At 39.4% G+C, this 17154-nt stretch overlaps 1 protein-coding gene across 2 annotated transcripts in view; it reads right to left on the bottom strand.

Annotated features, from left to right (window-relative positions):
* Positions 1-17154, bottom strand: part of Reln (reelin) — a 461223-nt gene that overhangs the window by 186802 nt on the left and 257267 nt on the right. For both annotated transcript variants that reach the window (XM_076566340.1, XM_076566339.1), the window contains exons 9-10: positions 12429-12525; positions 9439-9679 (exon numbers count right to left, since the gene is read on the bottom strand). In XM_076566340.1, coding sequence (XP_076422455.1) covers positions 9439-9679; positions 12429-12525 — 338 coding nt within the window. The remainder of the gene's footprint in view (positions 1-9438; positions 9680-12428; positions 12526-17154) is intronic.

Raw genomic sequence — 17154 nt, forward strand, 5'->3', positions numbered from 1 at the left:
AATTCACTATGCATGAGAGCAATAAGAAAATAAATAAACTCTCTTGTTCTGATTTAATGGCTCTCTTTAATGGTCTGTTGACTTTCCTAATGGCTGTTGTCTTCCTTAGGCCCTTTTGTGTTCATTCTACGAGTAAAGTGTCGCCACCGCCTTATTATCAAAGATGGATGTGGCAAAGAGGCAAACGGAAGTCAGGTGACAGAAGAGACAATGACACGTCTCTTCCAAAGCTTGTGACTGAATGACTCCAAATCCTTGGTGTGAACTTGAAAATTCCAATAAATTGCTTCTTAAAAGAGTTCCTTTTCAAATGCATGTGTTCAAATCATAGCTATTCCCAAGGGCAATCATTCTAACAGTATCAGTGGCAGGTAGCGTTGAGTTACCTCTCAACACAACTTGACATAAACACATACAAGGGGTGATCTAGAACTCTAGGCAACTGGGTAGTAAATAGAAAAAGATCAGCAGGTAGGGCAACCAGAATGGAAAGGTTTTCTAAAAACGAGAAGCACATGGGACAGCAGCTGTGTCAGAGTGACCTGCTTTAAATCTGTAGGTCCATTCCAGCAGCACTGACAGAAACCAGTGACTTAAGTCCCCGCAAGGTCAGGGGAACCAGGCTCGCTGAGCAGAGAGAAACACTTATAACGGATAGTGAACAAAGTACTCTACTTCCTTCTGCTCATCTTTTTCACATACACACATACACGCCTGTGTACATGCGTGCGCGTGCACACACACACATGCACACATGCACAAACACAAGACAGCAAGAAGCCATGGATGATTTATACTTTCAAGATAAAAGTTGTGCTTGCCATCAAAAGTGTGAGCAAAGAGACAACAGAGTGAAACATCTGCTTGACCAGCACATGTTCATGGTGTATTAATTCATTCGGAAATTCTTCTTCATGGGGTTGTATTAAAGAATGGGGAGAATAGAAGAATTTCTGATTCAAGCGTAGCTCTTTCTAGCTCGTTTATCCATGATTCTCCTGGGAGTAACTCGCTGACGTTTGCAGCCCTCCTCTCTGATGGCACAGGATGGGAAGCATGCAGCTGTGGCAGCTCTGGGCTGACCCTGCAGACGTACACGAAACACATTCCTTTGAGTCTAAAACTAAGAATCTTCTCAAATTGCAAGATGCATATTTAAAAAAGTGGAAATAGATGAGCCTGATGGATTTGTTGAGACATTTCAGGAGTGGGTAAGCAGACTGAACACTGAACTGTCAGTGTCCTCCCGGTCTCCCAGTGCTGATCAGCACTGATGCAAAGCTGATGTAGGTCTTCCTCACAGTGCCTGTAGCTACAAGCCTTCGTGAAATACTACCAGTACAACTGCTGTCTTAATTACCATTTATCATAGCTACAGTTATGCTACTGTTATTATTTTCATCCGTTATTGTCAAGGATCCACACAGTTTCACAATACTGCAAGTATCATTCCTGAGTGTGAGAACCTTACCCGGCATAAAATCCTGAAACTTGATAGTCTTAAATGGGAAGAGCAAAAATATTTGGTTCATGTCCTTTAATCCTTGATTAGACCAAAGTCACTCACAGCTGGTGCTCAGAAGTTGCCTTGAGATTACTCATTCCCTCTCACCAGGTGGTCCCTCTGGCTCTTACATGTGTCATGTGAGCACCCACAGCTGCCAGACAGAGGCCCATCCTAACAACTGTATTGATGAACTTATACCATAACCCACTTTAGAATAGTATAAACTGACACTCAATCTTTTGTTTCTAACATACAGAAGTTAAAAGTCTCATTCTGTGAAAGAAGGCAGAATCACTATTGCCAGCAGGTGAAACAGGTGATGTAATAGCAAGTGGCCTTCAGGCTTTTCCTGTGCTCAGTACACATCTGCTCCTGTGTCGTGGTTGCTAAGGAGGTACCACTCTGAGGAGCTTTAGCAAATGCACCAGAGTATTTACTGGCATTTAAAGCTTCGTGTACTTGGTAGTGAACAAAGGGCTGCTTCGGGATTCGTGGGAAATGAAAAATAATGATGGTAATTAGAAGCACAACAGAACGTGGCACACCTTTCCTTTTATGTGGGAACATTTTCTGGGAAAAGCCTGGAAGATGCAGCAGGCAGGGCTGTGGGCACAAAAGGATGAAAGAGAAACATATGTGGCCAACTGGGAGCTTTTTTATCATCTACTTCCGTTTACCAAATCAAAACCTGCAGCAAAGAGCTGGGGATGCAGATTACAGGTTCAATACCTCACACTACATGACAAACACATAAAACATGAGACAGGGTTCTCCAGTAAAAGCTGTATTCTTATGGATGCAGTTCACATTAATTATTAAAGACCAAGAACGTCAGTGTTCTACCAGCCCAGAGGAGATTTATGCTGGTGAGGTATACCTACAGTTCCCTGGGTCATGGGACTCCTTAAGCTGTCTAGTCTTTGGCACTTTGCTCTACTTGGGATAAACAATGACAGTTCAGATGAAATAGTAAATATTTCCAGAGAAATTGAAACATCTGGAGAAGATGAGAGAAATACTTACTGTGAGTGACAATGACTCATTTTTCTCTTTCTTTTTTGACCCATTACCTTAAACATTGTCTTTGAGATCAGCAGCTGGACAATTTAGTTGTCACAACTGTGTATATCTATAACTGTTTTACTTTATCAACATTTGCATTTAAGAGAATTTTATAGACATGCACACATGCACACTCACACACACATGTGCACACACATATGCACACACATGCAGACATGCACACATATGTGCACATATGCCCAACATACACTTTTTCCCCCCTCTCTTAATCATGGGAGGTTTTTCTTTTTGACATAGTTAAAATGTAACTTCCTTAGTAATATTTAATAAACATAAAAAGACAAAGTAGGTTGAGCAAACCCATGTAATCCTTACAATTAAAAGCCAAAATACAGCAACATTTCAAACACTCTCATAACAGGCACACTGACATATTTTCTAAGTAGTTTTATTGTCTTCTGTGTTCACCTCAGAGGCCACTAAGGAAAGAGTTAATATTTGATAAGTAAATTTCATATAGTTTCAAAAAACAACTTTTATTTTAGTATTCTGGATCATCTAGTCAAAGAAAAAGTTTTCTGTTGTAGAATATTATTTTAAGGTGTGTTGCTTTTATTTATGTTGCATTTAACTCTGTGTTACTTTGTCTGAAACATCTGATGATCTAATAAAGAGCTGAATGTCTAATATCGAGGCAGGAGAGAGAAATAGGCAGGGCTGGAAGGCAGGGAGAATATATAGAAGGAGAAATCTGGGGAATAAAGAAGTAGCCCGAGAAGGAGGACATCAGGGGCCAGTCACCCAGCTATACAGCATAATGGGGCGTGGGCTGGGGGGAAGGGGAAGGGGTGGGAGTGGGGAGAACAAGGGAATCTGTGGCTGATATGTAGAACTGAATTGTATTGTAAAATAAAATAAAAAAAATAAAAAATAAAAAAAGAAATAATGAAAGGTTTACAGAAATAGAGAAAGGGAAAAAGCCACAGCAAAAGCTAGATGGGATAATTTAAAGTTAAGGAAAGCTGGCTAAGGGCTGGCATTCATAAGTAAGAATAAGACTCCGTGTGTGATTTATTTGGGAGCTGGGTGACAGACCCCCAAAAGAGAAAGTGTAAAAACAACCAACAACATTTTTGTGCCCAACATTGGGCTTGAATTTCCATAGTGCCTGAGAAAACTTAAAAAAATATGGCTCCTTTAAGAGTTTCTGCTAGACAGTGAGCAGCCAGTATGCTAGGTAAGAACAAAAAAACTAAGAAAAAAATGTCTGCCACAGTGCAAGCATCAACATTCTAGAGCTCTAGGAAGGTTAAATGCAGTTCCTGGTCATGAACCTCTGATGAGGCCTCAGGTTTTAGGCCTGACTTTCACAATCCAACAAGTGGGCAGAACCAACCACCAAAGTCATGGGCAGAGGTCCACGCTGCTTAGCAGTTTAAAGTTTGCTCATGAAGTAAAAAAAACGATAAATGATACACAGTAAAAAAAGGTCCAGATTGGAAAAAAACCCTCTAAACAGGGTACAGAGTGTTTAACAATGTGCATAGGCTTAAGAAAAGGGGTATAGTCATAGGAAAAATGAAGTTTATAAAATAAAGTCTTAAAAGAGAGAGTAAAAGAAAAAAGCCATGTAAAGATGGGAAATACACAGAGAGTCTGAATTCTGTATAGTATTATTTTGATTTTGAATTTTTTGAAAGCTTATGGGCAAGAGACAGCTGTGGACAGACATGGGCTTGTGAACAGGACTGCAAAATTGAACCAACCTAGACACTTTAGAGCTATCTTAACTTTAAAAAAGAAGTAAAAAATGTATTTTTCAAATGGAAATAAAAAAAAATGCTTAGGAGTTTTGTTCCCACAGGAGATGAGAGGTTGTGGATTCTTCAGGGTTAATATGGATAAGGTTTGATCAGGGAAGACCTCCTGAATCTTGACAGGTGATATCTATCAACAAAGGTAACTCCTGGTCTTCCCAGGACTTGGTCATTACCTCAACATTTTCTTAGGGACCCACAAAGATGCCTTTGCCCGCAGCCAGTAGGAAGCAGTTTAGAAAAAAACTACACCCACATTCCCAAGAGTTGTGGGGTGTGGGTGGCTTTTGGTTATTTGGTGGGTTATGGATGTTTGTTATCATTTAGAGGAATATAGAATATTGATACAAATTAAAGATATTTTTGTTATGCTGTATAAATGTTCCTACTCTTGTTTAATGGATTTTGTACATTAATTTAAGGTTATTTTTGTTACAACATATTGTATGTATGTTTCCATTTTGTTTGAGGTATTGTACCTATGCAGTTCATTTGGAAATGTAGGGTGACACTCTAGTTTTTGAAATCTATTATTATAAACTATATAGGATAATCAGGAAACACAGGTTAGTGGTTAGTCATTTATAACAATCAAATTAGCAGATATGTTAGGTATGTTTTCAGGATCATATTGAAATATACTTTAGATAGATGGTCTTAAAATACTTCGAAGACCTATAGAATATGATATTTAAAATGTTTTGTTATAATAAGGTTTTTCACAACAATGAGACACATCTGCTCCTGGCAGCACCAATTTACTTCAGAGATGATGGGCATTGAGAAACTCCTTATGGAGTTTGCTTTCATTGTGGCAAGGGTAGCCACTAGGCAAAGAAACTGTTCTTGCCTTTGATTGCTCAAAATGTGCTATGTAGACTGGACATGCAGGACACAGGAAAAATACTGTTGAACTTTGCCAAAACAAGGCAGGACAGTCCTTCAAAATTCCTGCTCCACAGAAGAAACTGCCAGACATTCTGCAGGACACAGAGGAAAGTGACTAATGAAATTTGTCAATATAGGTGGGACAGTCTTTTAAACTTCCTGCTTCACTGAAAAGTTTGCCAGATATTCTGGGTCTGTAGACTACTGAAGATGGATGCCCCAACCTTGCAGAGGAACTTTGGGTGACTGTCTAGGCAGCCAAATGTCTCTGTTGTTAGATAATATTATATCCTTCTGGGTCTATGATGGAGTTGAAGACTAGATAGTTATAGCTGCAGTTTTCCTTAGTTATGATAGAAAGTGGATTGGGTGTAAAACTTTGGAGTTATTAAGATGGATGGATGGTGGAGTGCTTTCTCTGAATTTGCTAAACATAAATGAACTGAATATTGTAAATTAATTCTTACTTGATAACTGTTTTTGTTGTATGTAGTTATACTATGTTAAAGTTAAAACCTTTTTTTATTTAGACAAAAAAAGGGAATATTGTGGAATATTATTTTAAGGTGTGTTACTTTTATGTTACATTTGTTTAACTCTGTGAAGCTGTGTTACTGTGCCTGTCTGAAACACCTGATGGTCTAATAAAGAGCTAAATGTCCAATAGCAAGGCAGAAGGAAGTAAAGGCAGGGTTGGCAGGCAGAGCTGATATACAGAATCTGAAATCTAGGGGAAAAAGAAGTAGCCAGAGAAAGGTAAAAGCCTGTGGTAAAAGCTAGATGGAATAATTTAAAGTTAAGGAAAGCTGGCTAGCAACAAGCCAAGCTAAGGCTGGGCATTTATACTTAAGAATAAGCCTCTGTGTGTTATTTTTTGGGAGCTGGGAGGCAGGCCCTGAAAAGAGAAAGAGTAAAAACAACCAACAACAGTTTTCATTTTGAGATATTTCAAACAAAATAAAAAGAGTGGTCATTCAAATAAGTTAAAAGGACAAATTCTTAGATTTGACTATGGCATTTACTTCAAGTTTTCAAAAGAGACATCAGAGAAGAACTTCTAGCTGGTAGGTGACTTAAAGACAATGAAATAAATCATTATCACAGGACATTTTTTTCTTAGTAGACCAAGGTCTCTTGGCAATTCTCAGTTGTGTGGTTAGTAAGCTTATGAGTGGGACAAAAGACCAAAAAGGAAAAAAAGCATTTTCTACCCAAAGTTTTAATTTAATTAAATTTTCTACTGAAGCAAAAGCAGACCTAATTCATTTCTACCATGGGTAGAACCAAAGCACACATTAAGAAACCAAGCAGCTAATTAGATTAGTATAATAGTTGGTAATACAAGGCATAAACGCAATCTGTTTAGTAGAGAGGATGAGAGTCAGATGATAAATGATGCTGCTGGAAAAGGGTTCAGTACCTGCTTGTTAGTGTAGATGAAGACAGCAGAGAGCCCTCTTCAACACAGTGGCAGACAATATCCCATAGAGTATCATGACAAAGTTCTCTGTGCAAAAGGACTAGGCAAACTCAGCTTTGGACTGTGTTAGATTTTCAGTAAGGAGGCTAGTGGGATGGTTTTGTGAACTGAGCTGAGGGGTGCCTATTTCCAAGACAGGTGTAAACTTATCACCTTGAGCCAAAATGACTACAAGTTTTGATCACTTGAGGAAGAAGGAGAATTTTTGTGTTGAGATTTCACTAAATAATTTACAATCCTTTTTCTTGTATAGTACTGAAACAAATTATTATTTTTTTTATTTTTGATAGTGAATATTTATTCATTGAGGTCAGATTCCTTTGGGTAGATGCTAAAAATAGGGTATAATCAACATAATTGTGAAATCTTAAAAACAAGTGTTTCTTCAAAGACTCTTGTTTCAAATATTATAATTATCAAATGATATTGTTTGATTTTCCTGCCTTAAAAGCCATAACCAGAATAAAAAAAACCTGATAAAACAATCAACTGATATTTCAACTCTCAATGTATTGTTCAACTGGCATAAATATCAAGCAGAGTGGTCTAAGGCACCAGACTCAAACTCAGCTTCCTGAAATAAATTATTAAAAGGGGGCAAGCAAGCTGTACCTTGTGGTACAGGCCTCTAATCCTGGATACCTAAGAAGCAGAAGAGCCAGAGGTGGCAGAGGGCAGAGGCACCATAAGTTTGAGATCTATATAGACAATATGGTGAGTTCAAGGCCAACCTGGGCAACTTGGTGAGACCTTGTACCTCTAGCCCAAATAGTAAGAAGAGAATTGAGGATATAGCTTAGTGGTAGAATATTTGCCTAGCATGCATAAGGTCCTAGGTTAATTTCCTATATTACATACACAAACAAGTAAAATATTTTAAGTCTTCATATTCTTTTAGCTTTCCTTCTTGTGACCTTTCTTCCACCTAGCACAGGACTGTTTTGCATCAGTAAGCCACAGCTAAAAAACAAAAATATATGTAACCTGAATTTGTAATTTATGTCTACATGTTAGAGATATGTGGGACACAGTTGAAGGCCTAATAACATTTTTCATATTGTTTCTTTATCACAGACTCTCGTCAGGCAAGTTCATGATTGCTATCCCACTCATCGGTGACAACTACCAACATTGCACCTTCCTAACTTTTTGACCCATGCCTCTGATCTCTTGCCAACCATTTGCTGCTTGGCCCTAAGAACATCAAGAGTTATGTGTCCAAACTCAAGTAACCCTTAACCTTCCTGTGAACCTGTTCCTCCTATATTTCTGTTTCAGTGAGTAACACCCTTGTCCATCTTGCTGCCCAAACCTTGCCCTTCACACCTACCATCCCTTTATCTTCTTTATCAGTTCCCAACCTGAGGAGGGAACATTCACTTGTTACAAAATCTGGACTATGTCTACACTTCTTCTGCCTAACAAGATCTCCCATTGAATGATTTGTAAGCAGCCTATTTGGTCTTTCCATGTATTCCTTTCACTCAGTGTACTCTTTTAGAAGAGCAATTTCAGGTACCAAACATGATTGACTCTTATTTAAAGTACCCCAGTAGATATGATCTTCAGATAGAGTTCCAATACTACAGCAGCTAGCAGAACTTCAAGGTCTTCTCACTTGCCATACACTAGAACTACTTACTACAAGTCTCAAGAAATACTGGAGAGCTATTTTGAACTCCATTTAAGGGTTTTTGCTTTATGCATTCACCACCTAGACCAGTGATTCTCAACCTTCCTAATGCTGACCCTTTAATACAGTTCTTCATGTTGTGGTGACCCACAACTATAAAAGTATTTTGTTGCTTCTTCATAAGTGTAATTTTGTTATTGTTATGAATACTAATGTAAATATCTAATATGCAGGATATCTGATAGGGCTTGTGATCCACAGATTGAGAACTGCTGATCTAGACTCTGTCTTAGTTTGGGGCTGCTATGACAGACCATTATAGCCTGGAAAACTGAAATAGGAACATCTATTTCTAACAATTTGGGAAGTCAGGGTCTGTGAGCAGAGCTCTGGAAGACTTAGTAAGTGCCTACACATTCTCCCTCAGTCTTGCTGGCTTCACATGCTGAGGGCCAAAGAGTTCTCTTTCATAGGGACACTAATCCCCATTCACAAGTGCTTCATCCTTATAATATGACAAGGTCTCTACTTTCTAGCCCAATATGATCATCTTGCAACACACAAATGTGTGGAAGACACAATCACCCAGCTCAGACCTCTACACATGAGATCTCCAATTCCTGGCATGCTAGTCCTCCTCCCACCTGCCACCTTCCAACCACCCTACCACCCTGCAGCATCTGCTTGCCTTCCCTATTTTCTGGGTAACCTTCCAAATCCCCATGCCTGGACTTAATGCTGCCTCAGAACTCTAAGCTTTCCCAGAAAATGACAACAAGGCTGCTCTGTATTTGCACAGCTATGTGTCTATCTGCTTCCACTAAAATGATTGCCACAAAATAGGAGAAGTGTATTTGCCCTTTTATGATTATCTTCTCAGGGTTCAAGCCCAGTCTGAGTTCTCAAACAATTGTTAAATGAATGAGTAAACAAACATTTTTTTTACAAAATATCACAACCTTAAATGGCAATATATGAGATAGAAGAATGTTAGTTAATACTCAGAGTTGTCTTGGGAAAAAGTTATCTTGAAATGACTGTTCAGTGAGCTTTGGGTTTCTAAAGGAAGAAGAAATGAAAACACTCAAACCTTGACAGTTGCACCAGGGAAGAAGAGCCAGTTGCCTGTGTCCACTGGGTCAAGACTGTCTTCCAGAACGACTTGTCTGTGGGCTGCATTGATGACCAGGATGTTATCCAAGGCCCAGCAGGCTTCGTACACCTCACCTACATCCAGGCTGTCCTGCTTCCACTGGAACTGCACGTTCTCTCCTTTGGCTTCCTCAGGAAGGTAGAGGATGTGGATGATTGTGCTGAGATTGGAAGGGGCTCTGGAAAACATGGTGCGAAGAGGAGGTCACGCACAGTTAGGATCACTGCCTTACCATGAGCATGCAATGTTCACCGTAGATTAAATATAAGCCCATGGTCCAACCCTCAGTTTCTGCTGCTTGCTACAGCTTTCCTACTAAGTGGTAACAGGGCATATACTTAAGGTCTTTGAGGGTTTTATATTTGACACAAAGAAAGTACTAAGTGTGTTCAAATAAGCCAAGAAGGGAGCAAGGGCAGGGGCAGTGGCCCAGCTGCTATGATTACACAAAAAGAATGAAATCGTATCGAGAAGAGTTCCGGCACATGGTAGATGTTCTATTTAAAATCAATGGTAGATGTTCTATTTAAAAATCACTCACTTGATAAGAAAAAAGAAAAACAGAAATTAATATTGATGTTTTGAAATTATGCATTGAATAGAGGTCACTGCATATGATATGTTTAAATACATATACACACATATATACGACAGATTAGTCTTTATAATGGTTATTTTTTTAGTCATCAGATACATTTTTTACATCTAATGACTGTATTCACTTATAATTATTTACAATTGTGCCAGGCGGTGGTGGCACATGCCTTTAATCCCAGCACTCAGGAGACAGAGGCAGGCAGATCTCTGTGAGTTCGAGGCCAGCCTGGGCTACCAAGTGAGTTCCAGGAAAAGGCGCAAAGCTACACAGAGAAACCCTGTCTCGAAAAACCAAAAAAAAAAAAAAATATATTTACAATTGTATTTGGTCAATCTTTGAAAAAGATATAATTTAATAAGACCTTTATATCACATCTATTAGGATCTGTCTCTGCTATATAATAAAAGTTTTATTAATCATTTTATTCTACCAAAGTAAAAATCTGCTGCTGTAAAAATGGTCATTTTAGCTGATATTAAAAATGGTGCTAAAATGCAAACTAGTGGTAGGCTGGGCTTGCTATAAATCAGTTTGGGAAGGGCTGGAGAAAAAAAACCATATTTTTCACTCACCAGTGAAGCACATATATATCTTCAGAATTGTCACTGTGGTTATAGATGGTGTTTCTCACCTTTGGGGGTAATCAATTCAATTCTCTTTTACAATATTTCATGGTGAGTATTATTTTTTTTTAGCTTCAAAAGAATTTAAACTGATGAAGAGAATATACTTCAGCTGAAGATAGTGGTTAGAAAAAACTTTCATGCTGATCCCCAGTGGTAAGGAGGATTTGCATACATGATGAGTATGGCGGCTTGGTACACAGCCTAAAATTGAAAGTGCCATTTCACGAAAAAAAAATTATTGTACTCAGCTGAATGTAATCTTCATATGTGCAATCAAATGTGTAGTTTCATCATTTATCACTTCAGAAGCATACAGCTCTTTTCCAGCAACAAACATACATTATAACTTATTTAGGTCATGATATAAGATAGTAGAAGAAAAGTTGTGGGGATATAGGTAAAATTTCTATATGTAAATTGGTTTGCTTACAGCCACTTAAATGCCTAAGTATCTAATATGAATGCATTTTCAAAATTCTACAAATTAGAAAGAAGAGCAAATGTTATCATAAAGTTGACACATCATGTTAGAGCTCAGCATACAGTAACCACCCATAAATTATATTTTATCCATTCATAGAGGAAATAATTTATTAAAATCCTAACTTAGAATTACTTTTCTCAGTTTTGTAAGATTAGAGCTTAGATATGTGGGTTTTATTTTATTTATTTATTTATTTATTTATTTATTTATTTATTTATTTATTTTGGTTTTTTGAGACAGGGTTTCTCTGTGTAGCTTTGCGTCTTTCCTGGAGCTCACTTGGTAGCCCAGGCTGGGTTTTATTTTTAATATACTCTAGAAGCCTTGTACAAATTGGTAAGTATTAAAGATTATCAACCTAATATTTCTTCTGCTTCCCTAAACAGATTATCATTCTTTTAACATAAAGAAAAGAGCTGATAGAAAACAAATGTCTCAAAACTGTTGGGAAATATTCTACTTAAATTTTTCTCCAATTGAAGAACTAACCCGGCCACCATAATCATTTTAATACAAATGTGGGGCTAAGGCCCTCAGCGCAGCAGGCAACATGCCAGTCTCATTGTTTTCTTTTGCATATTATTCCTGCAATTAATTATCCACTTTGAAGTTTATTTCATGCCTTAAACTCGATGGCAGTGATAAACACAACCGGGGACTTTTTAACACCATCAAATCTTTCCAACATCAGAGCGTTCCTTCCACCTGGAGCCTCCTACTTCATTTTCTTATTGGAGAACTCTTGAAGGAAGGAAAATACAGGATGTAAAGATGCGCTTGAGGGACATAAGAAGTTAAGTGGCAGAACTACATGAGATGCAAAAGGCCTAGTAGCTATGAACCCATATCACCGCGGAAGAAACGGATGCAGGCAGGCAGTCTCTGGACCTCCTCTCGGGTCTGTATGCCAGGCCAAAGTCAGCTCACCTCCTGCTTGCCACAGCTGGTGATGTTATGTGGTAAAAGATGCTCTCTCAAAAGTTATAGTCCCAAATGTGCTGCAACCCCAAACAGTTTGGTGTAAGGAGTACTAACAGTAGGAAGTTATGAATGGGAAGATTACATTTCTAGCGACATCTCCCTCAAGTAGGACAGGCCATAATATGTATACTCATGACTTAAGTACTTCAAAGAAAAATGTTAGGGGTGGAGGGCAGCAAGCAGAGGAATGCAGTCTACTCACAACATATAGGATGCAAATACTTTAATGGTAACAAACCTGATTTTCTCGAGTTGCATCCAGTCGGCAGAGTTGTTCTTGGCATATGACACAGTGATGCTGGGGTCGGAGTAACTAAATCTGCACGATCCTGACCCTGTAAATAAGAATACCAATGAATCTGAAGATTAAAAACAATGCAATTACAAAGGATCCTTCCTATAAATATTTAAAAATATTTGTGTTTATTCTACTACTTCTACTATGTTGAAATTTCTTGTGTTCTATTATCATAAATATGATTTAATAAATAATCTTTGAAACCAGAAGGAAGGTACAAAAGATAAATTTCAGATTTCTCTAGAGAATATGAACTATTTAAATTACATTTCAAAACAGGTCTGTGGCAAGAAATATCTAAATTTTTTTGAATGATTAATAATGCCATTATTGCTTTTGAGAGTTAATATCAATTGCTAGTGATTACTTTAAATGGTATACGAATCATTGAATTGGAGAACAGAGTCACCATTCTCTTTGTTTATGGGCTATCTAAATGATGTAACAGTATACAAGGAAATAAAATACTGTAAAAACTTTCTAGTTCTAAATGCCTAATGACTATTGGAGATGTGGTAGGTGTGACTTTATCACAGCCTAGTTCCTGATATCTAAGACAGAGGCATGACATTCCATTGTGAGTATTTGGTGCTTATTTCTCATTATTATTTTCAATATTGGAGTATGAATACCAAAGGAAGTTTTAGAACTGATGAAGAATTTGATTCTCCATTTTCAATGAGTTCATATAATGAAGAATGGTCTGAGTGTAATTTCAAAGATGTCAGAAATCCCAAAACAGCCATGAAGCATTTGCTACAAGTTTACTGTTACTAATATAGCAGATTTTTTTATATTGCAATAAAAACAAATGAACCAAAAGGAAAAGAAACAGTGCAATTTGTGTTTAACTTTCATCCATCTGCTAGAAGAGCCTCCATTTCAGCAAATAGCATCTGTTGGTGGTTTTATATTTGCAGTAGTCAGGGGTGCCAAGCTTTCGGCAGACTAATTTATTTCATTTCAGTGGTGTTTAGTACAAAACCAGTCAGTTTACAATTGCCAAAGCTGGCAATGTGCTAAAAGGCCAAACACCAGTCTTCTTAGATTTATTCTTACAGCTGAAATGTAGGTGAAAGAGGATGGAAGAAAGGAGTATCTAACAGAAAGCCACTCGGCTACCCTGATCTACTCAGAAACCCACCTTATGTCACTGTAATTGTTGCTAAATTCCACCTTTCATGAACAGCTGATTAAAATAAATATCAAACTGTGAGGCTGGAAATGGAAGCTGCCAGGATTTGTGGGACAAACTTTAGCACAAACCAGAATGAGGTCTGGCAGAGAATGGTATTTCAGGGAAATTCCAAACTAGCCTGAAGATTTAGATGCTATTTGCATGCTTCTTTTGTGTTTTGTGTGCCCTAGTGCTTAAAAGTAAATGACTGGGTGAATCCTTGAGAAAGATAGAATAATAACCCAAAAGTTACATACAGAATGCAAAATCCTGCAAATTGTTTATAAATCAAACATAGAATGTTGACACATACCAAATAGATATCCAAGGCAGCCTGATAACAATCATTATTTCTGCTGGGTTTCTTATGCTACCATTTCAATGTTTTGAGATTAAACTTATGGCATAACTATGAAACAGAGACATTTGACTCCTGACTATGGCAGGGAACTCACTTTTCCTTGCCACTGGATCCTAAAATTCTCTCCTATCTGGTAGAGGGCAAGGAATGGGGGGTGAGAACATAGGGAAATGGGAGGGTCGAGCTGGAGCAGGGACAAAGTGAGAGAGCAGGGAAGGAGATACTGTGACAGATGAGGATATCATGGGAGTGGGAAGAGGCAGGGTGCCGGGGAAGCTCTCAAGAATCCACAGGGATGACCCCACCTTGGACTGCTGGCAGTGATCAAAGGGGTGCCTGGACTGATCTACTCTGGTGACCGATCTAGTGAATACCCTAACTGTCATCATAGAGCCTTTGTCCAGTGACTGATGGAGGCGGATGCAGGGATCCACCGCAGGGCACCAGGTTGAGCTCCAGGAATCCAGTCGATGTGAGAGAGGACGGATACAGCAGGCGGGAGATGTTGAGGTAACGATGGGAAGACATGCAGAGATGACCGGCCACATGAGTGGAGGCCCATGAACTGTGGACTGGTGGCTGTGGAGCCCCCATGAGACTGGACTAGGCTCTCTGGATACGGGAGACAGTTGTTTAGCCCGAACTGTTTGGGGGACACCTGGGCGGGGGGGGGGGGGGGCGGGGGGGGGCGGGGCGGGGATCAGGATCCATCCCTGGTGCATGGGCAGGCTTTTTGGAGCCCAGTGCCTGCGATGTGGCACCTTGTGCAGCCTTGGTGGGGCAGGGAGGGGCTTGGACCTGCCTCAGCTTGGTGCGCTGGGCTCTGCTGACTCCCCATGGGAGACCTTGATTTGGGGGATGTGGGGATGTGGGGTGGCTTGGGAGGGAGGGCTGGGAGGTAGGAAGAGGGAGGAGGTGGGATCTGTGGGTGATATGTAGAGTGAGTAGAAAATTTCTTAATAAAAAAATGAAAAAAATTCTCTCCTATCTAAAATGAGTTCTTTAATCCATGTCCATGTCACCATTGTCAAGGGGTCCTCATTAGCTCTCACCAGGTTTCTGTACTTGTGATTAGCTCCCCCTTCCACTTCCAGCCTCACTGTCCTCACCAGCACTGGTGTTCTTTCTGTAAGTGAATGAGTTTTCCTGTAGTTTATAACCCCAATTCCTCAGTCCTTTCTGCAATCCTCAGCAGCATCAAGAAATCAAACAGGTACTCTGAAGAGAAGTGCATCAGGATTCTAATAGAAGGGTGGACACCTGGGAGACCACGACTTGGGTTCAGGGTACAAGTGGCCTGCCAAGGAACTGAGATGAGGACCACCAGCCAGTGGGAGCACCTTCTGAAGAAGTGTTCATCTTTGTAGAGCTGCCATACTCAGAGGCTATTCCTGAGTCACCCTTCCAAGTAGCACCAGGCCAGTGGAGGAATCCCATCCCATATCCACTCAGAATGAAGTTGCTACGCGTATAAAAACCATTCTTCACATAAACTGCTTTGAGACTGAAGTCGTCCCACCCCCATGTCTATTCTCACATAGATTTCAGTCAGTATTGTGAGATTTGTTCTTTCCCAGACTCAAGATGGTTGCTTAGCCCTGGTGTGGGAGAGAGGAGTTGGTAACTCTTCACTGCATTCTTGCATACTCTGGTGCCTAATGCTACTTCTGAACTCCTGTACCCTGACGTGATATTCAATTATTGCTTCTGCAAGCCTCATGCATCTGAAACAGGTACCTCTGTATTTCCCTTTCACATTGAAGATATCAAATTGACAAGTCTGAACTGTAAGATCAGACCATAAGTGTCAAATGCAAAATATCCTCATTTGCAGATCCATTTCTCCTACACCAGACCACTGATATTGCAATCACTCACTCTAAAATAGCAACTGTGCAAGAAATTAAAGATTGGATAATGGAAGGAAGATCACTGAAAACCATGGTAACAACTATGATCTAAGAGACAATGTTGGGTAAATTGGGTCTAAAGTTCAAAGGCTAGGCACACGCCTTTAATCCCAGTACTCAGGAAGCAGAGGCAGGTGGGTCGCTTTGAATTGGAGGCCAGCCTGGTCTATATCAAGAGTTGCAGGAGAGCCAGGGCCACATAGTGAGACCTTGACTCAGAAACAACAACAGCAGCAACAAAAGCTTCAGCATTTTCCGTGGCTCTCCTCAGCCTATAAAACAATCTGTCACTTTCATTTTTACTCACAGAGTAAAAAACTTTAGTGTCAATAAACAAAATTAATGAACTTCTCAAATTTACTGAGGATGCCACAGAACCCAAGAAATTTGGTCACCACATAGTGCTGCAGCTGGCCACCGTGCCCAGTGTTTGAGGTGGGACGGCATATTTTATGTAAAGGGACTTTATTAATCCTCTGTCTAGCTGTCTCAGCTGGCAGTCCTCAATTTTAAATTGATGAAGACAAACAGCCAGCAACTGTTGTTTACACCACCACTGAGCACTCACGACTGTAGTGTAAAATGACAGACATTCTACCAGTACTTCACCTCTGATTTAGGACACATCTGCACTGCAGTGTAATACAAGTCATCTCCTTTGTGTGTGTGCTAAAAGTGCTGGATACTACCTTGAAACTGTCCAGCAAGAAGCAGCCCTTTACCCTTCATTGAGATGTTCTGAGATGGGCCACTGTCTCTTTGTATCTGTGCTACTTAAAAAAACCTCAAGCTATGTACAAGAACACTGGATTGTCTTTATAGATTCTCAGCATTTAAATTTAACATCCTGTTCTCAGATCATAGTTGATAACAATGTAGGACTTATATATTGAGACAAACAGAACATGTGATGACAATGTCTTTTTTTTTACATACAAGTCTACACATTCCACATTGCCTTATATATTCATATTTTCTGCATTTCTCTGGCTATCCTGCCCTTTTTCCCCCAACTGACACTGTACTCTTTGCCTAGTGTTTCTCTTTACCTTGCCCGCCATCCCTACTCTCAGGTTTTGGTGACTACCATTCTATTTCCTAGTAGACCCATACCGCTTTAATCCTTTCTTTCTCTACATTTATCCCCTTAGGTTCTATTACCTACTTCTCAGGCCTTTATTAAAATCTATACCATAATGACCTAGTGTGATGGCTAGT

Source organism: Peromyscus maniculatus, chromosome 3 (genome assembly GCF_049852395.1).
Source record: "Peromyscus maniculatus bairdii isolate BWxNUB_F1_BW_parent chromosome 3, HU_Pman_BW_mat_3.1, whole genome shotgun sequence".
NCBI classification, from domain to species: domain Eukaryota; kingdom Metazoa; phylum Chordata; class Mammalia; order Rodentia; family Cricetidae; genus Peromyscus; species Peromyscus maniculatus.